This window comes from Salvelinus sp. IW2-2015, linkage group LG32 (genome assembly GCF_002910315.2).
Source record: "Salvelinus sp. IW2-2015 linkage group LG32, ASM291031v2, whole genome shotgun sequence".
In the NCBI taxonomy this organism is placed as follows: Eukaryota; Metazoa; Chordata; class Actinopteri; order Salmoniformes; family Salmonidae; genus Salvelinus; species Salvelinus sp. IW2-2015.
This window is the reverse complement of record NC_036871.1, coordinates 8,333,477-8,361,297: the sequence shown is the minus strand read 5'-3', so window position 1 is coordinate 8,361,297 and position 27,821 is coordinate 8,333,477. Positions and strand designations below refer to the sequence as shown.

At 41.1% G+C, this 27,821-nt stretch overlaps 1 protein-coding gene across 2 annotated transcripts; it reads left to right on the top strand.

Annotated features, from left to right (window-relative positions):
* The first annotated feature begins 1,726 nt into the window (after positions 1 to 1,726).
* Positions 1,727 to 23,382, top strand: LOC111956561 (NACHT, LRR and PYD domains-containing protein 3-like). Of its 2 annotated transcripts, none has more exons than XM_023977042.2 (9): positions 1,727 to 2,103; positions 9,519 to 9,802; positions 10,086 to 10,265; positions 12,922 to 14,788; positions 15,892 to 16,059; positions 16,387 to 16,560; positions 18,309 to 18,473; positions 18,708 to 18,751; positions 21,526 to 23,382. In XM_023977042.2, exons 2-9 carry the CDS (start codon positions 9,535 to 9,537, stop codon positions 22,056 to 22,058), a joined length of 3,399 nt encoding a protein of 1,132 aa, XP_023832810.1. In that variant the 5' UTR covers positions 1,727 to 2,103; positions 9,519 to 9,534; the 3' UTR covers positions 22,059 to 23,382. The 2 variants fall into 2 exon arrangements, with proteins under 2 accessions (XP_023832810.1, XP_070292832.1); XM_070436731.1 differs by lacking the exon at positions 1,727 to 2,103 and adding an exon at positions 2,116 to 3,207.
* Positions 23,383 to 27,821: the final 4,439 nt, after the last annotated feature.

Here is a 27,821-nt window from a genome sequence, read left to right as displayed (position 1 = left end):
GCGTAGTAGAGAGAAGAGAGCCTAATGCTGGGGTCTTTGACAATTTTTAGGACACCTTCCTAATATTGAGTTGCAACCACCCCTTGCCCTCAGAACAGCTCAATTTGTTGATTCGTCGGGGCATGGACTCTGTTCACGCTGTTGAGCGTAAATACCTAGCATTGTGCAGTTCTTGACAAAATCAGTGGCCGCACTACTACTATACCCGTTCAATGGCACTTACATTTTTAGTTTGCCTGGTCACCCTCTGAATGGCACACTATATTCATCCCTGTCTTAATTGTCTCAAGGCTTAAAAATCCTTCTTTAACCGTCCGCACCCTTTCATCATCTACACTGATTGAAGTGGATTAACATCTATAAAAGGGATCATAGCGTTCACCTGGTCAGTCCATGTCATGGAAAGACCAGGTGTTCTTAATGTTGTATGCTCTGTGTATTTATCAATGATCTACTGATACACCATGGAAAAAAAAACACCTCACCAGTGACTTTATCATATGTATTTTATGTGTAGCGGTCACAGATAGTATACCACAGAAAAACCAAGAAATGAAGAGCGACACCACGGCTGTCTTTTTTGGGCTTTTATGTAGAAACTTTCTTCTCTGTATTATGAAAAGTGCAGTATCTCTTGCACATGTCAATTGATGATTTATCACTCCAGTGTTAATCTGCTAAATTGTAATTATTCATTTATTGCCTCCTCATGTCTTTTGCACACATTGTATATAGATTCTCTTTTTTTCTACCATGTTATTGACTTGTTTATTGTTTTACTCCATGTGTAACTCTGTGTGTCTGTTCACCATGCTATGCTTTATCTTGCCAGTCGCAGTTGCAAATGAGAAAACTTGTTCTCAACTAGCCTACCTGGTTAAATAAAGGTGAAAAAAATAAAAAAAAAAAAAGACAGGACAGGAACACATCGTCTCCAATGCACATCTGACAAGTGATGAGAGTGATGAGTCAGTAATGAAAGGTTGCTAGATCGAATCCCTGAGCTGACAAGGTAAAAATATGTTGTTCTGCCCCTGAACAAGGCAGTTAACCCACTGTTCCTAGGCTGTCATTGTAAATACGAATTTGTTCTTAACTGTCTTGCCTTGTTAAATAAATGTTAAAATAAAATACAGGAGCATGAAGAGAAAAGGTAAAACACATCCCCAATACATTGCTAGGTGTTGACAGTATTAAAATACAACAACTCACGTACAAAAACAAGCTACAACGTGAAATCGCATTTAGCCCATTCAGACCTTAGAGGGCAAAACTACACCTCCCATAATGCTACGCTAGCATAACTCGGCAGCTCAGCTAACCATCTACATCACAGAAGGCGTGCTAGCTAGCAATAGCAATACTTTTTAGCACTGTAAAACTATATCAATAACAACGATGAAAGTTACATGTTTCAATAGTCTCACACCACCTTATTACAATACCTATAGCATTAACAATGGGAGTCTTTATTTATTTCACGTTATGGACTTGTACACAGGAGTAATCTGCAACACATACCTTTCTGTGTTTTCTCGGACTGATGAGAATTGGAGCTACACTGGTAGTACCAGGGTGTTAGTAGGTGACGTAAGCACCCAGATGAAATAAAATGAAAAATGAAATAAAAACCGAATATGTTAATATCATCCAGTTACTGTAGCTGCCTACCTAACATCAACAGGCAGCACTAGTAGCGCAACAATTGTAATGAGAAACCAAAAGTAAAGTTTCTGGTGATCATAGCGATCTGACTCCCTCCTTCCGTCTGAACTTGGAATATTCCTGTTCCCAGGCTTGGGCCACTGACCCTTAACCTAGTTGTTCTGTGTTGTGTACTAGTCTAATAATTTGAACCTTGATGGAATAACCATTTTAACCTACATATGGGCTGACAAGAAATCAAGAAAATTAGCAAAACTCTTAATAAAGTTCACAAAAATTGGATGAATAGAACCAAGTGTGAGAACACCCTAAAACTCACGACAAGGCAACTTTAAAGACTGTAAGATCTGCTTCCTGATTATAGTAGTTTCCTGGCCGTGTGGTTATTTTTGAGAACCCAAGGCAGAATATGCTGCTTTAAAGAGAAGAGAGAATGAAGTAAGTAAACTTGAATATTACTATTAACAGAGCAAGACAGAGGTAATATTTAAATATAAATGTGTACATAGTATTGATTAATATTGTGGAACCCTGCTCACATTTCCCCGATTTCATGAAAGGTTACTAAATATTACTTGACGAGAAAGTGAACCATTACTGAATGGAACATTTTTAACTTTACATGTAAGTCAATCAGAAGTCAAAGTCAGAGCTTTACATATGTGTTATTTGTTCATCACCCCATGGCCCCGACATTGCGTACAAATCCCCCAAACCCCCTTGATTTCCTCTCAGCCAGTTTCTACTGGCTGTGACCTAGCATTTGAACGGTTTGGGCTATTACCTATATGACCCCATTCCTGAAAGCTAAGACTGGTATATTTCCGATAAATATGATATGATTCAAGTGTTTGTCAGTAGTTGAGTTCCATTTCAGGGTGAGTAGTACTGCTTCTTAAAGTGAGAGCTGGTTTTATACGGTTATACAGTATCTTTAGACAATATCTAAGATACAACAGAATATACAGATTTTTAGAGAATAGAGAATAATGTGTCTGTTCACTATAGTAGGCCTACATGCCTCTTACCACAGTTTGCAAAAAGACAAACACGTAAAGATCCCAATCTTACTCTTTGTTCCTTAAACTGTTAATCATTACAGTCCAAGCTTAGTCTAAGCCGGGAGGGGGTGGTATACAATGTTTATATATAATTTTGGGGGGGCATTAATGCTAATAGCCCATACAAACACATTGAGTAACAGATTCACTACATGGAACAACAGATAGTCCCCCCACAAACAAAAAATCTATAGGAAGTTTGTTCTGAAGTGTCTGACCTACACTACCTGTCAAAAGTTTTAGAACACCACTCATTCAATGGTTTTTCTTTATTTTTACTATTTTCTACATTGTAGAATAATAGTGAAAACATAACAACTATGACAAGTCTCTGAATGTCCTTGAGTTGCCCAGACAGAGCCCGGATTTGAACTCGATTGAACATCTCTGGAGAGACCTGAAAATAGCTGTGCAGCGACGCTCACTATCGAACCTGACAGAACTTGAGAGGATCTGCATCAGAGAAACTCCCCACATACAGGTATGCCAAGCTTGTAGCGTCATACCCAAGAAGACTCGTGGCTGTAATCTCTGCCAAAGATTCTTCAACAAAGTACTGAGTAAAGTGTCTGAATACCTATGTAAAGTTGATATTTAAGTAGTTTTTTTTTTTACATCTGCAAAAATGTTTTTAATTTATCGGGTATTGTGTGTAGATTGATGAAAATTTCTTTTTTTTGGTCCATTTTAGAATAAGGCTGTAACGTAACAAAATGTGGAAAAAGTCTGAATACTTTCCAAATGTCTTTACCCAGAGGATGACGGAAACTAGTGTCCTCCGGCTATACCATGGTGCTACCCAAGAGAGCGCAGTTGAGGCTACTGTAAACCTTCATTGCAAAACAGTGTGTTTTAATCAATTATTTGGCGGCGTGAATATATACTTAAAGTGTTTTTTAATAACCATGTAAGTCTCTCTCGGACAAGGGGACTTATCAATATATTCGGCTATATACACTACCGGTCAAAAGTTTTAGAACACCTACTCATTCAAGGGTTTTTCTTTATTTTTACTATTTTCTACATTGGAGAATAATAGTGAAGACAAACTATGAAATAACACATATGGAATCATGTAGTAACCAAAAAAGTGTTAAACAAATCAATAGCCACCCTTTGCCTTGATGACAGCTTTGCACACTCTTGGCATTCTCTCAACCAGCTTCATGAGGTAGTCACCTGGAATGCATTTAAATTAACAGGTGTGCCTTCTTAAGTTAATTTGTGGAATTTCTTTCCTTCTTAATGCGTTTGAGCCAATCACTTGTGTCGTGTCTTTGCTATCGTTAAATTGAAGACTTATAGTTTTATCAAAGATTCCTGTAATTAGGGATTACGCGATCACTTGAGTAATAACGTAACTAATTAACTATGATCGAGGGCACCAGGGAAAGTTATTAGATTACAAAGTATAATTTCCCAATATAACCTTTCAGATATTTTCATATCTGATCAATAGTCCTCTAATTAATGATTTATTTACTTTACCTCACGTTAGTCTCATTCCAAACGTCGTAAATTGTTGATTATCTGCACGAACCCAGTCTTCACTATGAGTCATCCATACATCAATTGTCTTAAATCATTTATTTATTACTAACTAATTAATTCACAGAAATGCATAAACAAACACACAAACTTAAAATAGTTACATGAATGATAGGAGAAATATGCCCTAGTGGGCTGAACCGGCATAGCAGCTTGTTAGACAAAGAAAAATTGGCGTTCGACCAAGAAGTCACTACAGAGTTCATAATTATAACAATTGACATGCTAATCCTTTACATGAACGCTCACTCATTCGGGAACAATTGCAATCAATATATATATATTTACGCCATTGTGTGTCGTCTTGATCGTTGGAGAGAAGTTCGTTTTGTTGGAGTTCCTTCTGTCGTAGTTATGTGGATTGTTCAGAGTGACATTCGTTGTAGAATGCTTGTTTCGGCGGTTGTCTTTCTTCGCGTTCAATGATACCGAATTCCTAGCTGCAGACTAGTAGTCAATATCAAAACTTGTTATTATTAGTATAAGAGTTTTAACCACGTGGTATGGTTAAAGATTCAGCAATGTTACATTAACCTTTGTTCTCCCCATTGAGGAATAAACCATGGATCTAATGGTAATTTCTCAGAGTTGGCTTTTATTCGGATAGCAGAGAGGGGCTGTCCCATGGTCTCTGACCCAACTGGCTCAGGGGCGGGTCCTCAAGTTCTGTGAGGTGGAAGAGAATTCCTTTGTCCTGAAAGTTTACCCTCTGTCTAATACTGTTGGGCCATGAGGAGATTCTCAGGAATTTACGACCTCTCTGTGATCACCGCATGGGTTGTGGTAGGAAAGGGAGAGGCAGGGAGAGGGGGATGGGGTTTGCAGTACCCAAGCAGGCAACATCATGACACTTGTGTTGTGACAAGGTAGGGGGGTATACAGAAGCCCTATTTTGGTAAAAGACCAAGTCCATATTATGGCAAGAACAGCTCAAATAAGCAAAGAGAAACGACAGTCCATTATTACTTTAAGACATGAAGGTCAGTCAATAAGGAACATTTCAAGAACTTTGAACGTTTCTGCAAGTGCAGTCGCAAAACCCATCAAGCGCTATGATAAAACTGGCTCTCATGAGGACCGCAACAGGAAAGGAAGACCCAGAGTTACCTCTGCTGCAAAYGATAAGTTCATTAGAGTTACCAGCCTCAGAAATAGCAGCCCAAATAAATGCTTCACAGAGTTCAAGTAACAGACACATCTCAACATCAACTGTTCAGAAGAGACTGTGTGAATCAGGCCTTCATGGTTGAATTGCTGCAAAGAAACCACCACTAAAGGACACCAACAAGAAGAAGAGACTTGCTTGGGCCAAGAAACACAAGCAATGGACATTAGACCGGTGGAAATTTGTCCTTTGGTCTGGAGTCCAAATTGGAGATTTTTGGTTCCAACCTGCATGTCTTTGTGAGACGCGGTGTGGGTGAACGGATGATCTCTGCATGTGTATTTTCCACCGTAAAGCATGGAGGAGGAGGTGTTATGGTGTGGGGGTGCTTTGCTGGTGACACTGTCTGTGATTTATTTAGAATTCAAGGCACACTTAACCAGCATGGATACCGCAGAGTGAAGGAAAAGAAGCCAACAAGTGCTCAGCATATGTGGGAACTCCTTCAAGACGGTTGGAAAAACATTCTAGGTGAAGCTGGTTGAGAGAATGCCAAGAGTGTGCAAAGCTGTCATCAAGGCAAATGGTGGCTACTTTGAAGTATCTAAAATAAACAAATGTTCTAACACTTTTTTGGTTACTACATGATTCCATATGTGTTATTTCATAGTTTTGATGTCTTCACTATTATTCTRCAATGTAGAAAATAGTCAAAATAAAGAAAAACCCTTGAATGAGTAGGCGTCAAAACTTTTGACCGGTAGTGTATATAGCCAAATATTTTGATCAAAGTCCCATTGTCCAAGAGAGATTTACATGGTTATTATAACACTTTAAGTATATATTCACATCCTCAAATAATTGATTAAAACACACTGTTTTGCAATGAAGGTTTACAGTAGCCTCAACAGCACTCTCTGGGGTAGCACCATGGTGTAGCCGGAGGACAGCTAACTTCTGTCATCCTCTGGGTACTGTGCATTCCCAGAGGATTGATGAATAAATCTTCATCAATCTACACACAATACCCGATTTTAAATAAAAAAACACTTTTGCAAATGTAAAACAAAAAGTCTTCAGACACTTTACTCAGTACTTTGTTGAAGCATCTTTGGCAGAGATTACAGCCTTGAGTCTTCTTGAGTATGACGCTACAAGCTTGGCACACCTGTATGTGGGGAGTTTCTCTGGTGCATCTCTGCAGATCCTCTCAAGCTCTGTCAGGTTCGATGGTGAGCGTCGCTGCACAGCTATTTTCAGGTCTCTCCAGAGATGTTAGATGGGGTGAAATCTGGGCTCTGGCTGGGCAACTCGAGGACATTCATAGGCTTGTCCCGAAGCCACTCCTGCGTTGTCTTGGCTTTGTGCTTAGGGTCGTTGTCCAGGTGGAAGGTGACACTTTGCTCTGGAGCAGGTTTTCATCAAGGATCTTTCTGTACTTTGCTCCGTTCATCTTTCCCTCAATCCTGACTAGTCTCCCAGTCCCTGCCGCTGAAAAACATTCCCACAGCATGATGCTGCCATCACCATGCTTCTGTTAAGATATTTTATCAAGGTTTAAGATAAATGATTCTACCCAGAAACCTAACCATTAGGATTAGAGGTTATGTAGCATGTACGGGGGGGGGGGGGGAGAAGGAATGTCTGTGTGTGTGCCTAAAGAAAACTAAGTGGATCATTAACCTATGTTTGAACCGACTAAGCTATAACTCTGTGGAGATAAGGGAAGACAGCAAAAGCCCCTCTAGGTTTTCCGTATCTGGGGGGGACTGGAACTGTCAGCTAAGTGGTAATAAACTATGGTGAGACTTCAGGAGATAATCCAGATATTGGGTGTAAGGTATGTGCGTTGGTGGGTTGGAATGGACTTTTGGTCAGCTTTGTCCTTGTCGGGGAAGAGGAGGGACATTTAGAAAGCTATGACGCTGTGTGTGATATATAAGCTAATGTACATGGTTTTTTGAATGGAGCTCTCTCGAGAATAAACGCTATTGATTAATTTGGTGGCTGGTCTTTGTCTATTTTATGCAAATAAGGATCTTACAAATTCTTAGAAATGGACAGAGTGTTTGCTTTGTTATAATAATAATAATAATTAATCAGCTTCACAGTAGGAATGGTGCCAGGTTTCCTCCAGACGTGACGCTTGGCATTCAGGCCAATGAGTTCAATCTTGGTATCATCAGACCAGAGAATCTTGTTTCTCATGGTATGAGAGTCCTTTAGGTGTCTGTTAGCAAACTCCAAGCGGACTGTCATGTGCCTTTTACTGAAGAGTGGCTTCCGTCTGGCCACTCTACGATAAAGGCCTGATAGGTGGAGTGCTGCAGAGATGGGAGAATCTTCCAGAAGGACAACCATCTCCACAGAGGAACTCTAGAGCTCTGTCTGAGTGACCATTGGGTTCTTGGTCACCTCCCCGACCAAGGCCCTTCTCCCCCGATTGCTCAGTTTGGCCGGGCGGCCAGCTCTAGAAAGCTTGGTGGTTCCAAACTTCTTCCATTTAAGAATGATGGAGGCCACCGTGTTCTTGGGGACCTTCAATGCTACATCATTATTTTGGTACCCTTCCCCAGATCTGTGCCTTGTCACAATCCTGTCTCAGAGCTCTACGGACAATTCCTTCGACCTAATGGCTTGGTTTTTGCTCTGACATGCACTGTCAACTGTGGGAGCTTATATAGATAGGTGTGTGCCTTTCCAAAGCATGTCCAATCAATTGAATTTACCACGTGTGGACTCCAAATTGTAGAAACATCTCAAGGATGATCATTGGAAACAGGATGCACCTGAGCTCAATTTTGAGTCTCATAGCAAAGGGTCTGAATACTTATGTAAATATATATTACAAAATAATAATATTTGCCTACATTTCTAAAAACCTGTTTACGCTTTGTCATTATGAGGTATTGTGTGTAGATTGAGGATTTTGTTTTATGTAATCAATTTTAGAATAAGGCTGTAACGTAACAAAATATGGAAAAAGTGAAGGGATCTGAATACTTTTCGAATGCACTGACTTCATTGTACATTGACTTCAATACAAAACCTAGGAGGCTCATTGTTTTCACCCCCTTCCATAGACTTACACAGTAAGTTTGACAACTTCTGGAGGACATTCTCCAACCTATCAGAGCTCTTTGTGCATGAACTGACATGTTGTCCACCCAATCAAAGGATCATAGAAAMAATCTAGTACTGAAAGCATAAGCTACAGCTAGATAGCACTGCAGTGCATAAAATATGGTGAGTAGTTGACAGAGAGAGAAAGACACTAGTTGAACAGTTTTGAACAAATTAATTTATTCAAAAATGAAGGAGAAGCAAGAGAGAGAACGAGAGAGAGAGCTAGCTATTATTATTTTTTAAATTCACGTTCACTTTCTTAGCTAGGGAATGCAGCTAGCTAGTTTAGCATAGTCAAACACCCTGCTCAAACGGAGATGCTATGTTAGCTATCTGGCTATGGCTATCCAACACTAACTCTTCCAAGTCAAGGTAAGTTTTTGGTTTTATAAAATGTATTGCCACCGGGGCCCACCGGTGTAACTGCTAAACTGCTTGCTGTACACTGTACTGCATGATTGTAGCTGGTTTACTAACGTGTTAGTTCTAGTAGCTATGTTGACTATGACGCTAGTTAATATGGTGACAATGATGTAGGCTGTGTGTAGCAGTTAGCAGTTATGGTATGAAGTTTGGCATTTTTCTCTCGACCTGTAGCAACCTGTAGCAACCTCATGATGGGTATAGGGAAAATGAGCATCATGTAGTAGCTAGCCTAAACCTATTAATGTTACATTGAGCTGGGTGAATGGAATATACAGTAAATGATAGTCATCCAATATGCTGTAATAGAAATAAGGCCTTGATCAACAACAACAAAAAAATGTCCTCCCCAATCTTAAATGGCACCAACCGCCACTGCTGCATACTTAATTTTGCTTGTTCAAGTTGGCTATCCATCCCCATTTTTAAATAGTGCCCCTCATCCAATTGCCAAAGACATGCTCCTCCAAACGATTCAGTCCGCCAATAATGCCATATCAACAGCAGATTGACACAATTGACAGGGGCCTAGTATTTTGTGTTTTGTGTGAACGTTATATACACATTTAACTTGATCTGTTGTTTAATAGTGTCAAGTGATCGAAAATGGACACCTCATCACCTGCTCCACCCACACCTGTCCCAGAGCGGTTGCTAGCTATTCTACAACAACTGACCAGTGAGGAGTTGAAGCAATTTCAGTGGTACCTGAAACAGCCTGTTTCGGATGGCTCATCTACCATCCCAGTTAGCAGGCTGGAAAATGCTAAAAGAGAGGACACAGTGGATCAGATGGTGCATACCTATAGGGAAGCTGGTGCTCTGGAGATGGCACACCATATTCTGCAGAAGATTAAACGGAATGATCTAGCTGGTAAGTTAAAGACCGACTGTAAAAATAGCTCAGGATTCATACTGTATGCTTGAGCCTGTAATCATTCTAAAATGCACATTTGATTGAAACCAGACGTGTTTGCCGACTAGGAGGGAAAGAGTTGTTTAAGGAGGGAGTATATTTTCTTTAATTGCGCCCCCACTACCCCTTTCTTTGGAGGACCACTTTAATCATACATTATTTAGTCCCTCCAAAATAAAACAAATGCAGACCTCATTGACTGATCAATACATCAATGTATGTACATTTTTGTTTTATCTAGTTCCAATGTCAGGGACAGAACACCAAGCCACAGCAGGAGTATCAGCCACACCAACCAGGCCCGACCTGAACACAAGCACCGTACCAGTTCAGGATGTTCAGGATGCTTCTGCAGATCTCTCCAACCACACTGAGTCTGGAGACCATGTTAAGGAAGATGCTGTTAACTCTACAGATGATGGTAAATAACATAACATCTCACACTATGGAGAGAGGTATTCAATACAACTATATGTCTTCTCATTTATAAAAAAAAAAGAAGAAAAAAAAAGTTTTTGCATTCGCAGAATGTAGCGTTAAAGGGTTGTATTTTACAACTTAATATTAGATAGACTGCTTTCAGGCTGAGGAACTATGGGCTATGATTTTTGATTTATTTATGGTTCAGTTTTCTTTAAAACAGCCACTACAAACTTCAGCTTACTTTCGCCACTGCTACGAAAATATTTATGGGAGTGAAAGCAGGCAGTGCCTGTTAATAATTTCATGGCCAAATCACTTCCATTGATGTGTAACTAGCGGTGGCTAAAGTTAGCTGAAGTTTGTATTGGCTGTTTATAGAAAACCAAACCATGGATTAGTTTCTTTTGGCCCCACGCATCTCAAATTTGTATTCTGTCCTTAATAATAAATCAGTCCCTCCAGGATTTCGCAGCGTTTCTTTTAATATACATTTGCGGGCAAAAATGATTTTATCTGCTGCGACAATTCTGACATCTTGCAAGGCAATTTGCAATTTTTGGTGTCCAATTTGTCATGAAAATGCACTGTCAGAGGAATGAGTTTGGAGACGTGTAGCTTGAGCAAACGATTTGAATGGAGAAACGCGTCATGGCTAATCCGATGTGAACCAGATGAACAGGCTTCAGCAAAGGAGGACGTCAGTATGGTCGTATGAGATTGTTGGACTGCGATAGCATCTGGTTGTGGCGGAACCGTGGGCTTGGGTATGAATGGTGACTGTGTCATGCAAGGGAATCCCGGTAGGAATCTCGACAATGGCCGAAGATCAGGGAAGCTTTGGGACGTGGAGGTTTTACTGCTTGATTTGCTGGTGGACCGCAGCCGAGAAAGGAGATGGTTGGGACAGTGGGGCAGAGGAAGTTGCTGTGTTTTATGGTGGCTTGGCGGTGTTGAGGGGGGTAGGTTGTGGATGTAAGCAGCTGAAGCTGGGAGGTTCGGTTCAGGGAGAGTCAAGCTGCTGGGGCGTCAGGGGAAGCTGCAGGGACGTGAAGTCTGTGTTGGATGACAGGTTGTAATCTGTGGAGTGAGAAACCATGTCCGGAGCTGGTTTGGGCTGAGTTGGTGGTTGTGGAATGACTATACGGCAGTGGAGGTGGCAGGGAATGACATCATGGTGGACCTCGGGAGCATGGTGTTTCCCAGGTTGGTGGGCAACATGCGGGAGGTGGATGTTGTTGTAGCGCCGGGTAGGAAGGGCAGCTGTAGTAAATCAAGATAACAAGAGAGAGAAAAACAATGGCAGGACATAATGATGGCAGAAAGCCAGTCTGAGTCTAAATAGTATGGTGGACAATATATGGTTGGTTGAAATTAGCATAATCCAACAATCTGATACAATATATGGCTGCCCTCATGTGGGCTGTTGTAAATGTGACCCTGGACAATACTTAAATGAATGGCATAATGAAATGTGCAAAACGGCAGAGCTTTTATCAAACATTACTCTTAATATGAAAGAAGAGAATACGGGATTGTGGAGAGAAATTCTTAGAACAGATTAGATTCTGCATCAAGATGATTTACTTGACCGACGATGGATGAATAGCCGAGACTCCGATGCGATGGTAGGCGGCACGGCCTCTCGGGTCCACCGAGGAGCAGGGCATGCGGCTTGCGTGTACCCGGGAGATGTGCTGGTGCGTTCYGGGAAGGGCCGTGAATAGTAGAGAAATGCGCTCGGGAGAGCGTGCTGGTGCACTCTTGAAAATGAGCCGCGGACGTCTCTCAGGCCTATGGCAAAACATGAACAATAGCATGAGATGAGCTATAAAACACCACATTTTTCTTTCTGACCTATGGCAAAAACCGTAGAATTGCAGGAAATTAGTTTTAAAACTGCAAATAAGATCTTAGCCTCATTACAAAATGTGTAGAATAACTTTATAAAACTGAAAATTTTTGCAAAATATGTTGAAATGAAGGAAGTTAGCTGTTTTCCTAAAAAGGGGGGGGGGCCCTGGGGGCCCCAAATGGGGTAGTCCAGCCCTGACAAGGAGTTCTAAATTGTTTGGTTGTCAAAAGCGGAGGAAATGTAAATTGTTTCATGTGTGGTCTTTCCTCCCGAACTTTAGTTACGTTACAACACACAATTCTGTAGTTTGGCTAGCCACTYGATGGCTCTGAATGCACTGTCAGCATTCAGTCAAAGCTGTTAAACCACTTCTGGACCTAACTAGTGTTTGCAAATCTTATTCTGATGTTGACAGCAGTTGAGAGTTATATTCAGATACAACTAACTTAGCTGGCTAACATACATCGAGAGAATAAGTTATATTAACTTGCTAGCTAGCGTTAGCAACATTTTCCAATTGTGGCCAATGAGCTAGCTAACCAGCTAGCAAACAATGCAACAAAAGTATAATTTCAGAATAAAATAGAAAAATACTCCAAKAAGCGCTGCATTTCAGGAATCACAGTCGCAAGTACCCTTTGTGCACTGTTCAATTATTAAGCCACTTAAACAATAACTTTTTTCAAATGAAAACACCTCTTTGGCTTCGCAAAATCACGGAGGGACTGATAATTGAGTCGCTAAATACAATCAAACCTTGATTATACCTAATCTTAAACTGTAATTGTTTATCCATTGTCAGGTCCGTCATATGAAGATGTTGAGAAGTACCGACGTAAATTCCAATACAAACTGAAGGAAAAAATTCAGCATGTTTTCGAGGGGGTGCCAAAACAGGGAAATAAAACACTTCTCAATAAGATCTACACAGAACTCTACATCACAGAGGGTGGAAGTGAAGAGGTCAATAATGAACACGAAGTAAGACAGATTGAGATCGCATCCGTCACACCAGCGGCGACAGAAGAAAAGGTGATCGAATGCAATAACATCTTTAAATTTGTAACTGGACAAGACAAACCTACCAGAACTGTGCTGACGAAGGGAATCGCTGGCATTGGAAAAACATTCTCTGTACTTAAGTTCATTTTGGACTGGGCGGAAGGAAAAGCAAATCAAGATATCCAGTTCATATTTTCACTGCCTTTTCGAGAGCTAAATTTGGTGCGGAAGAAAATGCTGAGTTTAGTGGATCTTGTTCATGAATGCATCAGAGAGGCAAAAGTGATTGAGAAGGAATTTCTCTATCAGATTTTCACAAAATTACAAGAATCAGGAAACCCAAACTACAATGAGAGCAAGTACAAAGTTCTATTTGTCCTTGATGGTCTAGATGAGTGTCGATTGCCTCTAAACTACAAGAAGAATGATAGCTGGGATAAAGCTACAGAGCCAACCTTAGTGGATGTGCTTCTGATATCCCTCATCAATGGGAATCTGCTTCCCTCTGCTCGCCTCTGGATAACCTCCAGACCTGCAGCATCCAATCAGATTCCTTCTGGGTGTGTTGACCAAGTGACAGAAGTACGAGGGTTCAATGACGCACAGAAGGAGGAGTACTTCAGGAAGAGATTCAGTGATGAGAATCTGGCAAACAGAATCATCTCACACATTAAGACATCAAGGAGTCTCCACATCATGTGCCACATACCAGTCTTCTGTTGGATCTCCGCTACAGTTCTGGAGCGCATATTGAGTACAGATACGAATGGAGAAATACCAAAGACTCTGACTCAATTATTCCTTGGTTTACTGGTGTTTCATGCTAAACAGATGAACGAGAAATATAATGAGAAAGACGAGGGAGATCCACACTGGGATAAAGAGAGCATTATGGCACTGGGAAAACTGGCTTTTCAACAGCTAAAAAATGGCAACCTAATTTTCTATGAGTCAGATCTGCAAGAGTGTGGCATTAATGCCAGAGAAGCTTCGGTTCGCTTGGGAGTGTTCACACAGCTCTTCAGAGAGGATTATGGGCCGTTCCAGGAGAAGGTGTACTGCTTCGTGCATCTGAGCATCCAGGAGTTTCTGGCTGCGTTGTATGTCTTTTTATCATTCAACAACAACAATGTAAACCTAATGAACAAAGACCTTTCTGCCATCAGAAAAATTCTTGGGAAGTTTACATTAAAACCTGCCTTCACCTTTCACAAGAGTGCTGTGGATAAAGCCTTACGGGGTAAGAATGGACACCTGGACCTGTTCCTCCGCTTCCTTCTGGGCCTCTCACTAGAGTCCAATCAGTCTCACTTACATGGCCTACTGACACCGACAAGGAGCACGAGAAGCAGCTCTCAGTGCCACGAGCAAACAGTCAAGTACATAAAGAGGAAGATCAGAAAGAATCACTCTCCAGAGAAGTGCATCAATCTGTTCCACTGTCTAAATGAACTAAATGACCATTCACTGGTGAAGGAGATCCAAAACTACCTGAGCTCAGGAAATGTCTCCAGTGAAGAACTCTCACCTGCACAGTGGTCAGCTCTGGTCTTCGTGTTGTTGACTTCAGAAGAGGAGCTGGTTGTGTTTGATCTGAAGAAATACTCCAGATCAGAAAAGGGGCTTCTGAGACTGTTGCCAGTCGTCAAAGCCTCCAGAACATCTCTGTGAGTTGAAAACATACTATGTTATAAATTGTCAGTCAAAATTAAATTATATTATACATGTGAAGAGTTTATTTCCAAAACGCGATATCCACCAATTTCACATGTGTGTTTTTTCATCAGAAATGATTGCTTATGGGCACCTTCATGTGTGTGTAAAATATTACTGTTCTCTAATTTTTCATTCATAGATTTAGATGTGTATGAAAGTTTTTTTAATATATATCCATTGTTTAGATGGAATGGAATGTTCGTATRCTGTATGTTTGACTGTATAGTCAATCATACAGGATACGAACATTCCATTCCATGTGGTTGGCTCACCTAGCTGTCTTAAGATGAATGCACTTATTGCAAGTCACTCTGAATAAGAGCATCTGCTAAATGACTAAAATGTCAAATTTAAATGTTTTACAGATGTTATATTACTGTATTGATTTTTTTATAACACACACCACCGTTCAAAAGTTTGGGGTCACTTAGAAATGTCCTTGTTTTTTAAAGAGAATAAAATGTGTCCATTTAAAATAACATCAAATTGATCAGAAATACAGTGTAGACATTGTTAATGTTGTAAATGACTATTGTAGCTGGAAAATGCATATTTAAAATGGATTATCTACATAGGCGTAGAGGCCCATTATCAGCAACCATCACTCCTGTGCTCCAATGGCACGTTGTGTTAGCTAACCCAAGTTTATCCATTTAAAAGGCTAATTGATCATTAGAAAACCCGTTTGCAATTATGTTAGCACAGCTGAAAACTGTTGTTTTGATTAAAGAAGCAATAATACTGGCCTTAGACTAGTTGAGTATCTGGAGTATCAGCATTTGTGGGTTTGATTACAGGCTCAAAATGGCCAGAAACAAAGAACTTTCTTCTGAAATATGTCAGTCTATTCATGTTCTGAGTAATGAAGGCTATTCCATGCGAGAAATTGCAAATTTCTTTAAACAATAAAATCTAATCTAAAAATCTAATGGATATATAGCGTTTTGGAATTAAACTTTCCAATGTTCATTATTTTCCCAATTTTATCAAAATATAAGCTACTTTTTCACTAGATTTGTATAACTGTGATAAATTAGTATTTTACCTTTCATAGGCTGAATGGATGTAACCTCACAGAGAGATGCTGTGAAGCTTTAGCCTCAGCTCTCAACTCCTCCCACCTGAGAGAGCTGGACCTGAGTGACAACAGCCTGACGGATTCAGGAGTGAAGCTGCTCGCTGTTGGACTGGAGAATCCGCACTGTAAACTTGAGACACTGAGGTTAGTTTTCCTGTATTAGTTCACATTTGGATAGTTCTTCAAATCCACATTTATTCCCTTTTCAACAATATCAGACTAATGTGTTTGACCTCAGCCAAATGTAAATGTCATAGTTAGGCTACTTAACTACATAAGAGAAAGTTTGATTTCAGATCTATTGTACAGTATACAATTGTATTTTAAAAAATTACTTTCAAGATGCAGTACTTATTATATGAAATAATGTGATCAATAATTATCATATTTTAAGAGATTGAGGAAGACATACAAAGCTTCCATTTCCCACTTTCACTACTAAACGATTTAGACTCATGATACACTCTGCAGGTTGTCATTTTGTGGATTCACAGCGAAATGCTGTGCTTCTCTGGCCTCAGTTCTAAAGTCGAACTCTTCAAACCTGAGAGAGCTGGACCTGAGTGACAATGACRTGCGGAATTCAGGAGCGGAACTGCTCTCAGCTGGACTGGAGAATCCACACTGTAAGCTTGAGACACTGAGGTCAGTATTCCTGCATTAGTTAACTAGTTCTTATGTTAAGTATAGAGGACAATATCGGACTAATATGTCAGCTGAATTTAAACTTTTTCTACATTTTGTTACGTTTCAGCCTTATTCTAAAATTGATTAAATAGTATTTTTTCCCTAATATAAGTATTCAGACCCTTTACTCAGTACTTTGTTGAAGCACCTTTGGCAGCGATTACAGCCTCGAGTCTTCTTGGGTATGACGCTACAATCTTGACACACCTGTATTTGGGGAGTTTCTCCCATTTTTCTCTGTAGATCCTCTCAAGTTATGTCAGGTTGGATGGGGGGGGGCGTCGCTGCACAGCTATTTTCAGGTCTCTCCAGAGATGTTTGGTCGTGTTCAAGTCTGGGATCTGGCTGGGCCACTCAAGGACATTCAGAAACTTGTCCCAAAGTCACTCCCTTTGTCTTGGTTGTGTGCTTAGGGTCGTTGTCCTGTTGGAAGGTGAACCTTCACCCGAGTCTGAGGTCCTGAGTGCTCTGGAGCAGGTTTTCATCAAGGATCTTTCTGTACTTTGCTCCGTTCATCTTTCCCTRCATTCATCTTTCCCTCGATCCTGACTTGCCTTCTAGTCCCTGCCGCTGAAAAACATCCCCACAGCATGATGCTGCCACCACCATGTTTCACAGTAGGGATGGTGCCAGGTTTCTTCCAGASGTGACGCTTAGCATTCAGGCCAAAGAGTTCAATCTTGGTATCATCAGTCCAGATATTCTTGTTTCTCATGGTCTGAGTGTTCTTTAGGTGCCTTTTGGCAAACTCCAAGCAGGATATCATGTGCCTTTTACTGAGGAGTGGCTTCCGTCTGGCCACACTACCATAAAGGCCTGATAGGTGGAAATCTGAAGAGATGGTTGTCCTTCTGGAAGGTTCTCCCATCTCCACAGAGCTTTGTCAGAGGAACCATCGGGTTCTTGGTCACCTCCCTGACCAAGGCTTCTCCCCCGATTGCTGAGTTTGGCCGGGCGGCCAGCTCTAGGAAGAGTTTTGGTGGTTCCAAACTTTTTCCATTTAAAGAATGATGGAGGCCGCGGTGTTCTTGGGGACCTTAAATGCTGCAGAAATGTTGTTTCCGGTCCCCAGATCTGTGCCTTGTCACAATCCTGTCTCAGAGCTCTACGGACAATTCCTTCGACCTAATGGCTTGGTTTTTGCTCTGACATGCACTGTCAACTGTGGGAGCTTATATAGACAGGTGTGTGCCTTTCCAAAGCATGTCCAATCAATTGAATTTACCACATGTGGACTCCAATCAAGTTGTAGAAACATCAAGGATGCTCAATGGAAACAGAATGCACCTGAGCCCAATTTCAAGTCTCATAGCAAAGGGTCTGAATACTTATGTAAATATGGTATCTGTTTTTTATTTGTAGTAAATTTGCACACAAAAAAACTTTTCACTTTGTCATTATGGGGTATTGTGTGTAGATTGATGAGGTAAACTGTTTTATTTAATACATTTTAGAATAAGGCTGTAATGTAACAAAATGTGGAAAAAGGGAAGGGGTTTGAATACTTTCCAAATGCCTTGTACTTAATTGCATAAAAAAGATTGTCATAAATTAAGATGCAACATTTATTAAATTCTAATGTATTTAATTATATGTTTTCCAATTTATTTTTTAAATACAAATGTCACATTTTAAGTGATTGAGGAAGACATACACAGCTACCATTTTCTCCACTAGAGGATGTAAACTCATGATAAACTCTGCAGGTTGTCATTCTGTGGAGTCGCAAAGAAAGGCTGTGCTTCTCTGGCCTCAGCTCTGAGGTCAAACCCCTCACACCTGAGAGAGCTGGACRTGAGCTACAATCACTCAGGAGTGAATCTGCTCTCTGCTATATTAGAGGATCCCTGCTGTAAACTGGAGAAACTCAAGTATGTTGTACCATTTTCTCATTTATTGTTAGCCAAACATCCAGTAACCAGTGTGAGAACAGACCAGTAAAGTTGTGAGAACAGATACATTAGTGAAATTGTGTTTAAAGCTCTTTCTTTGTCTCTGTTGCAGTGTCCATAATGCACATGCTTGCATTAATTTGTGTGTATTTGTGTGTGTGTGTGTGTGTGTGTGTGCGTGCATGTTATTCATTTGTTTTGTTTTTGCTACAGCATGGGATCTGGAGATTTCAGAACCCAACCAGGTCAAATTAAATGTGAGTGTTGATTGCTGGGATGAATACACTTTTATCCCATTCATGTCCATAACAGAAATGTATAATTTCCTTTTGTACACTTGTTCCCTGAGCTGATATCTAAATTATGGAATCTTTTTTTCCCCCTCAAAGCCATGAAAAGACATGTTCAAATGATCAGGGCCGGTTTCCCGATAAAGATTGAAATTAGTCTTAGGAGTGTTTAAACGATGCATTGTAAAAACAATAACGTCCGAAGATGTCACACCCGTTTCCCAAAACACCATGCAGTGCACTCGCTACAAAGTGAAACTTAACTGTCATCCCAGGAGTTGTCCAGTGCTGAAAATTATTCCAGAATATAGGCTAAATATCTRGCTGTATCAATGAAATGTATTTATAAAGCCCTTTTTACATCAGCCAATGTCACAAAGTGCTGTACAGAAACCCAGCTTAAAACCCCAAACAGCAAGCGATGCAGATGTAGAAGCACGGTGGCTAGGAAAAACTCCCTAGAAAGGCAGGAACCTAGGAAGAAACCTAGAGGAGAACCAGGCTCTGAGGGGTGGCCAGTCCTCTTCTGGCTGTGCCGGGTTGAGATTATAACAGTACATGGCCAAGATGTTCATAGATGGCCAGCAAGGGTCAAATAATAATACATCACAGTGGTTGTAGAGGGTGCAACAGGTCAGCACCTCAGGAGTAAATGTTAGTTGGCTTTTCATAGCCGAGCATTCAGAGTTAGAGACAGCAGGTGCGGTAGAGAGAGAGTCGTAAACAGCAGGTCTGGGACAAGGTAGCACATTCGGTGAACAGGTCAGGATTCCATAGCCGCAGGCAGAACCGTTGAAAAGTTGTTGGAAAGTCCACCTACGGCCAAGTCCCAGCCTTCTGGCAGAGGCAACCAGATTGTCAGCCAAAATTGCCTGATACTTGGTGGAATTCATTATGCCATCAATCTTAACCAGTGCCCCTGGACCTCTGGAATTAAAACAGCCCCAAAACATCACTGACCCCACTCTATATTTCACCGTGGGTATGAGGTGCCTCTCCTTGTATGCATCTCTATTTCGACGGTGCTTTTTGATGGTGCTTTTTGAAACCTGGTGACCCCAAGACGCCACCAAGGCCTGCAATTCTTTCACAGTGATTATTGGGGATTTTGTTGCTTCTCTCACCACCCTCCTCCCTATCCTGCGGGGCAAAATGCATTTGCATCCTCTACCCGTGAGGTTTTCAACTGTACCATATCTATCTTTTGAATTTTCTAATAATTGCCCTGACAGTGCTCAGTGGTATATTCAATTGTTTGTGGATCTTCTTGTAGCCATTACCAGATTTATGAAGGTCGATGACCATCTGTCTCTTTTGAACTGCCAGTTCTTTTGTTTTCTTCATGGTGTTGGATGACAAAGGGATATTGCATGTGTGTTACCTCATTTTTATACCCTAGTGAAACAGGAAGTGATGTAATGGCTCAATATAGTTCCTTAATACTTAGATAAACAAAAAGGGGAATTTAATTTGTGGTTTAATTTTGGTAGATGTTATTTACAATKATCTTTAAGGGTGCCATTAATTGAGAAACCTTGATTTGGAGGACATTGATTTTTAATTAAATCAATAAATAATTTTGGTTGGTTCCATTGAAACATTAATAAAGTACAGTATTTCTCACATGCTGGTATTTAGAGTTTCTCTATAATTATTTTGTTATATTTGTTTAAGCATTGTTTGTGCATTGCCAGTCAGGGGTGCCAGTAATTTTGGAGCCCACTGTATATATTTTTATACAAAAATAAAATAATAATAATAGTAATCTCTCCTCACATCAACCCTCAGCCCTTTGACGCGTGAGGCCAGGTATTTATATGCTGACTTCATCCCTCAACAAGCTTCTGTTTTGTCAGAGTCAATAATCCTGGCCACCTTTGATTGGCAGATGTGTGAAGCAAATGCTCGTGCCCACAAAACTGTTTTTCGAGATCGAGGGAGGGTGTGAGAGAAATATTCTCACGAGCTCAGCCATCCATATAAAGAGATGCCCGTGCAATTATTGAACTGGGAGAAATTTTACAGCCTGACGTCACAATCAGAACGATTGGGAACTACTTCATGCTCGGAAGATTTTTACATGACACCCTGTCCCATGTAAAAAAAATCTTCCCAGCGTGGAATAGTTCCCAATCGTTCTGATTGTGACATCATGCTGTAAAATTTCTCCCAGCGTGAAAATGTCCCACAAATTCAAACTTTGATAATGGAGGTAGGATCAGGGATGTAGTGGCAAAACAATAAGTGGGTAAACGATGATCGCCGTTCGGGTGAGTAAAGTAATGCTCCCTATACTTTCAATGTATTTTTGCGCAAAAGATACGCTCGCCGAAAAAAAAAGGTGGTTTAACGGTGTTTATGTGCGTTTAACCTCTGCTAAACCTCTGCGTTTACCCTCTGCATGATAGATAATGCCAATCATACACTGTAAAAAAAAATAACTGAGGTGGCCCAAGTCAAAAAGATTATGTAACTAGTTCCAGCTTTTTTGATTTACCCAACTTTTTTTATTTTATGAAATTCATATTTTAGGTTGACCAAAACATTGTGGATAGTTGGGGAAAAGTTCAATTGATTTATTCAAGAGACTGTTGGAATGTTCCACTTGGACTCCTTTCTAGTTTCAGTCATGATCCAGTTAATGGACCAGACAGTGGGTTCATTTGGATATGCCCCCCCCCCCCCAATTGTTGGATAATTTGATGAAATGTGATCAGTTATGTCTTCATCTCCCCATTCAGATGCACGTGATCTCACACTGGACCCAAACACAGCACACAGACGCCTCTCTCTGTCTGAGGGGAACAGAAAGGTGACATGGGTGGATGAGAAGCAGCGGTATCCTGATCACCCAGAGAGATTTGGGAACTGTGAACAGGTGCTGTGTAGAGAGGGTCTATCTGGGCCTGGGCCCTGTTACTGGGAGGCAGATTGGAATGGGGAATGGGCTGTTATAGGAATGGCATATAAAGGAATCAGCAGGACAGGAGGGCGTAAAGACTGTGTGCTTGGATACAATCGTAAGTCTTGGAGTTTGGAGTCCTCTAATCACAGTAACACCACCTGGCACAATAATAACTGCACTGAGTTTCCCGTCCAATCCTCCCCTTACTACAGAGTAGGAGTGTATCTGGACTGGCAGGCCGGCATTCTGTCCTTCTGCAGAGTCTCCTCTAACATACGGACACACCTGCACACATTCCACACCAAATTCACTGAGCCCCTCTACCCAGGGTTTTATGTTGGGAGTGGCTCCTCAGTGACTCTGAGGTAAAAACTTTGCATTAAGACAGCGGCAGTCTTGTTATTATTGGTGTTTGTAAATAATGATATTCGTAGAGTGTTTTGTGAAACTCTGCTTCGGTTTGAACTCAATTACACTGAATGGAATTTTCATGGTACATATTTTGCCATGAACTTGGTATCTGTGGGACCGATTATCACAAATTCAACATGACACTGGAGATACAGTATATTACAGACACCAGGATTGCAACCCAACTACAGAGTAAAGTCAACCGGTTACTGGTAAGACAAATGCCCAGACAGACTGCTACAACTCTAAGTAGTGCTACTGGTTACACTCAGAACACTAGTGCACAAAAAACTATATCTGAAAGACTTTGAACACTGACTGTTGAAAAAAAAGACTCACAACCAAAGTGGAAAAAAGACCATTGGAGATATTATTTTTCAGTATGTATTGATATTAACTGTTGTAAGAGTGTAAGTATTGTTTATTAGGTCATTCTAACAGTTGCCGCTGTATATACTGGGATCACTGTGATTATACTATTATGTTATTTGAAGATGTCACACTTGAAATAAACTGAAAAGATGTACAGGTGTAGGATCTTAATTTGATCACTTTTGTTGCTGAGAKTTTTACTGCACAGCAGGAAATGCAAACTTGTAGTGAGTTTTAAAAAGGCTTCTAAAGTCTGGAATTTGAAATTTCATCAACCCCCTACAAACATTTTCAATTCACCTTTCCCAATTCACATTTCCTGTTGCTGCAGGATTCTTTTCCTGCTGTAGCAAACGGTCTCAAATGAAGATTGCAACTGTCTCACCACAGTTTATATGACCACAACATCAGGAGTTGAGCATAAGCATACCTTTAGCAATTCATTATTCATGAATTCATTAAAAACGTATATTATTCATTCCATGTTGATTATGTGAAAGGGAAACGTATGGAGATTTGTTTAAATGATGTTTGTTTAATCCGACAACGCCAGGGCATCGGCCCACGCCAGCTTGTGAATGTATCCCGTGTAGTTCAGTTGGTAGAGCCTGGCACTTGCAATGCCAGGGTTGTGGGTTTGATTCCCACAGGGGACCAGTGTGAAGAATGTGTGAACGCACTAATGTAAGTAGCTCTGGATAAGAACCTCTGCTAAATGACTAAAATGTGATATTTAACACATCGTCAATCCAATAACATATTAGCCTACAGTACAGTAGGCCTATGTCCAATAGTGAACGTAGCATGATGCAAGAGTAAAACCTATAGTTTGTGATATTGGAGTATTTGTATTTATATTACAAAATGTTTGACCATCATGCYAATTAAATTTATGTTATGACATGTTTGACCACCATGTGAAGTGTTTGACTCTTATGTGAACTATATTTATATATCCAGGAGAAGGTACCTGGGCCCTCATTTATCAATGTTGCGTACGAACAGAAATGTTTGTAAACCATGCGTGCGATCATTTTGTAATCAAAGTGTGGGATTGACCAAGTTGTACTTATACTTGAGAAGTGTGCTTAAGTTTACGCACACTCTGACCATGCGTACGCACCTTGTGGTTAGAAAAGTCCAACTGCTAATGAAATTCCATRCACCAAATGGAGAAAGGATTGGCATACTGGACCAAATCATAAACTATGAAGAAAAAATATAATACATGAATCGTTTATTAATGTATTTCTTTTTTAGACACTTAAGCTACTAATAGTTCTCAGGGTGCTATTGAATTCATAAACATGAAACCATTTAAGCCTAATTGAATAATAAAGTCAATTAGAAAGAGAGTGGAATGTAAGGTTGGAGGCAATTTAGTTATATAATATATAAAAAAGGCAACATTGAGGCATTGTGACTTGTCCAAAATGGCAAATCTTGCATTGCTGGAGGATCTGGCACAAGCTGCATTACGCAGGGAGCGTGTTTTCAATGAACATGCTGATTTTRTTTGCTGAGAGCGATGCTTGGCTTATTATTAGATTTACTTTTCCAAGGCATATTTTATTGTATCTCTGCAACCAACTCTCTCCAGTATTAGAAAGGAAGACGAAATGCACCAATGCCATACCAGTGAATACCCAAGTCCTCTCCACCCTGGGATTTCTGGCCACTGGAACATTCCAATTGGAGATTGKGGATCAGTCTGGCATTTCACAACCAACCATGAGCCGAATATTGCCTGCAGTCCTTCATGGCATTATCTCATTGACCCCACAATACATACAGTTTCCGTACACTGCTGTGCAACAGGCCAGAGTGAAAAGGGATTTCCATACCGTAGCTGAATTTCCCAATGTCATTGGAGCAATTGACTGCACCCACATCGCAGTAAAAGCACAGTCATTGAACAAGCCCACGCACAAGAACAGTGGAGCGCACCATAGGCCTGCTGAAAGGATGTTGTCTGTGCTTGTCTGGGACAGGAGGCACACTGCAATACCAGCCRAGCAAGGTTTGCCTCTGAAATTACATTCCTTCACATGCCATTACTTGAATGAAATACAGTGTGCATATTCCTTTTTAGGTTTGCTACATTGTCAAGGCTTGCAGTGTGCTCCACAACACTGCAATCAAAAATGGCATTCCACTGAATYATCCACCCAGACCTGGGGCATTCTATGTTTTGTATTTCTTTGTGTTTGGCCGAGTGTGGTTCCCAATCAGAGGCAGCTGTCTATTGTTGTCTCTGAATGGGAATCATACTTAGGTAGCCTTTTTTCCCACCTATGTTGTGGGATCTTGTTTTTTGTTAGCTCTGAAGCCTGCAGAACGTGACGTTCGTTATTCTTTTTGTTGTTTTTGTTTGGTGTTCTGAGTAATTAAAGAATCATGAACACTTACCACGCTGCACCTTGGTCCACTTCTTCAGACGAGCGTTACACACCTGGCATAATGTCAAAGGCAGTGAGGCAGGTGAAGTTGCAGAACAAATCAATCAGGAGTACAGCGAAAGATTTTGACATGAATTACCATACTCTGACGCGGTATTGTCAAAAGGTTACCAGAGAAGAAGTTGAAAGTCAGACAGCCACGCCAACAACAGTGGTTGTCTATTCAAAGCCACGGCAGGTTTTTTCACCTGATTTGGAGATGCAGCTTGTTCAGTATAGTACTAGGTCAGCTGACATTTATTTTGGTCTGTCGCCAAGTGAGGTCAGAAGACTTGCCAACCAGTTTGCTGTGGCACACCAGCTGAAGTTCGCGCCAATGTGGGCAGAAGAAGAAAAGGCCTAGCTCGGAGTGGTTGACAGGATTCTTAAAAAAGCGTCACCCAACGCTGACGCTGAGAAAGCCAGAGGCAACTAGCCTTGCCAGGGCAAGTGCTTTCTTCGAAAATGTAGCAGAGATGCTACAGAGATATCAATTTGGACCAGGAGACATATGGAATGTCGATGAAACTGGGGTGACCACTGTACATAAACTTGACWGAGTGGTTGGCAGACGTGGATTCAAACAAGGAGGGTCACTGACCTCCGCTGAAAGGGGAACCCTCGTCACACTGGCCTGTGCTGTCTCAGCCACAGGGAATAGTATACCTCCATATTTTATATTCCCCTGTGTCAACTTCCGCGWTCATTTCCTGATCAACGGGTGTCACGCCCTGACCATAGTAAGCTGTTTTTTCTCTGTGTTGGTTYGGTCGTGATAGTGACTAGGGTGGGTCATCTAGGTRTTTGTATGTCTATGTTGGCCTGATATGGTTCCCAATCAGAGACAGCTYTTTATCGTTGTCTCTGATTGGGGATCATATTTAGGTAGCCTTTTTCCCCATTGTTAGTTGTGGGATCTTGWCTATGTTTAGTTGCCTGTCTGAACTATTTGTACAGCTTKACGTTTCGTTCGTTGATTTTGTTGTTTTGTTCAGTGTTTCATTSATTAAAAGAGAATGTACGCATACCACGCTGCGACTTGGTCTCACTCATACGACGATCGTGACAACGGGCCACCTGGCAGCAATGGCGGGGCAAATCCCTCTGGGTGGATGAAAGATGTGCACTTTGTTGACTTCCTGAAACATTTAGTTGAGCATAGGAAGTGCTAAAAGGAGAATCCCTGTTTACTCATTTTTCTCATCTGTCCATTGATGGACTCAATTATGCCAAAGAAAATTGATTATTATGCTGTCATTCCCACCCCATTATTCTCATCGGCTTCAACCCTTAGACAGGTCTGTCTACGGGCCACTAAAGAGGCACATCAACACCTCGTGTGATGCCTGGWTGAGGAACAATCCCAGGGAGACAATTGTCAATTTAGGGTTGGGCAATTTATTGTGGCAATCGCCTATCCTCTGGCTGCAACATCCTTGAAGATTCAGGCTGGCTTTAGGGTGGCTGGGGTGCAACCTTACAACAGGGATGTATTTCTGGAAACCGAGTTTGCCCCATCCTATGTTACAGATTGCCCTATTCAGAACCCAACCCTACTAGGCCCCAGCACCAACACTGCCAGGCCCCAGCAACATTCCAGCCCTGCCAGGCCCCAGCAACAACCTGCCAGGCCCCAACACTATTCCAACCCTGCCAGGCCGCCAACACTGTTCCAGCTCTGCCTAGCATGAGCTCAGACACAGACCTGCCCAGTTCTTATGCTAGCACCAGCTCACCCTTGCCCAGCAATGCCATTGCTTACAACGGACTAGAAACTCCAGAGGACATCCGGCCATATCCAAAAGCTGGCCCCCGAAAACCAGCTTGCAAAGGAAGAAAACGGTGCAAAACAGGAATTCTAACTGACACACCAGTGAAGCAGGCACTAGAAATGGAAAAGAAACAAGTTATTTTTTTTATTTCACTTCACCAATTTGGACTATTTTGTGTATGTCATGAAATCCAAATAGAAATTACATGAAATCCAAATAGAAATCTATTTAAATTACAGGTTATAATGAAACAAAATAGGAAAAACGCCAAGGGGGGTGAATGCTTTTGCAAGGCACTGTATGTGCACGCCAGAGAACGTTCGATTTCAAAGTTCAAAGTAAAGTGGACATGCCACTTAATGTGTGCTTTGCCAGCATTCTTGCTTTGATTGAAAGGCATGACTTGCCAGATTCTCTAGGCACGATTGTTTTTATTTTGAGTTCTTTCTTCTTTCACTCTCTTTTTAACGGTCTACAACTCCATACTGAAATAAGATATGAAGATGTAATGAAAACAAAATATGTGCCCAAGACTTCCGTCTTTCATTTGGTATGACATTTATACCAGTGTGATGTATTGTGCCCAGRAAATGTTAGAGAGCTTGAAAAGTGTGACAACYTACCTCGCTCTCCCTTACATCKTCCAGCTGCTGTTTGAGTCCAAGAATTGATGTGTTGATCTCTTCTTGTTGTTTCAGGATTGTGTCCTTCAAAACGTGTGGCACAGCTGAAGCGCTCACCCAAGAGGACACCCTTCTTGTAGGCCTGGGGATGAGGGGGTTAGAGGACACCCTTCTTGTAGGCCTGGGGATGAGGGGGTTAGAGGACACCCTTCTTGTAGGCCTGGGGATGAGGGGGTCAGGCAAATCACCCACATCTGTGAAGATTTCATGTTTTGTTATTTTTGTAATATTAATTTTGTTACATTTATAATGTTATATCTATTGTCAAGAAAAAAATATTTAGATGTGGTCCATGTCTGAATATGGGTGCAAAAATAAAGCTTGATTTACTGTCAGTTGGTGTGCTTGGTATTTCTTCAGGGTCTAGGAGACGGTCCTCAGTATCACCATCACAAATGATGCCAGACACTGAGGTCTCTACAATTATGCTACCAATGCGCTGGTCCATAGCAGACA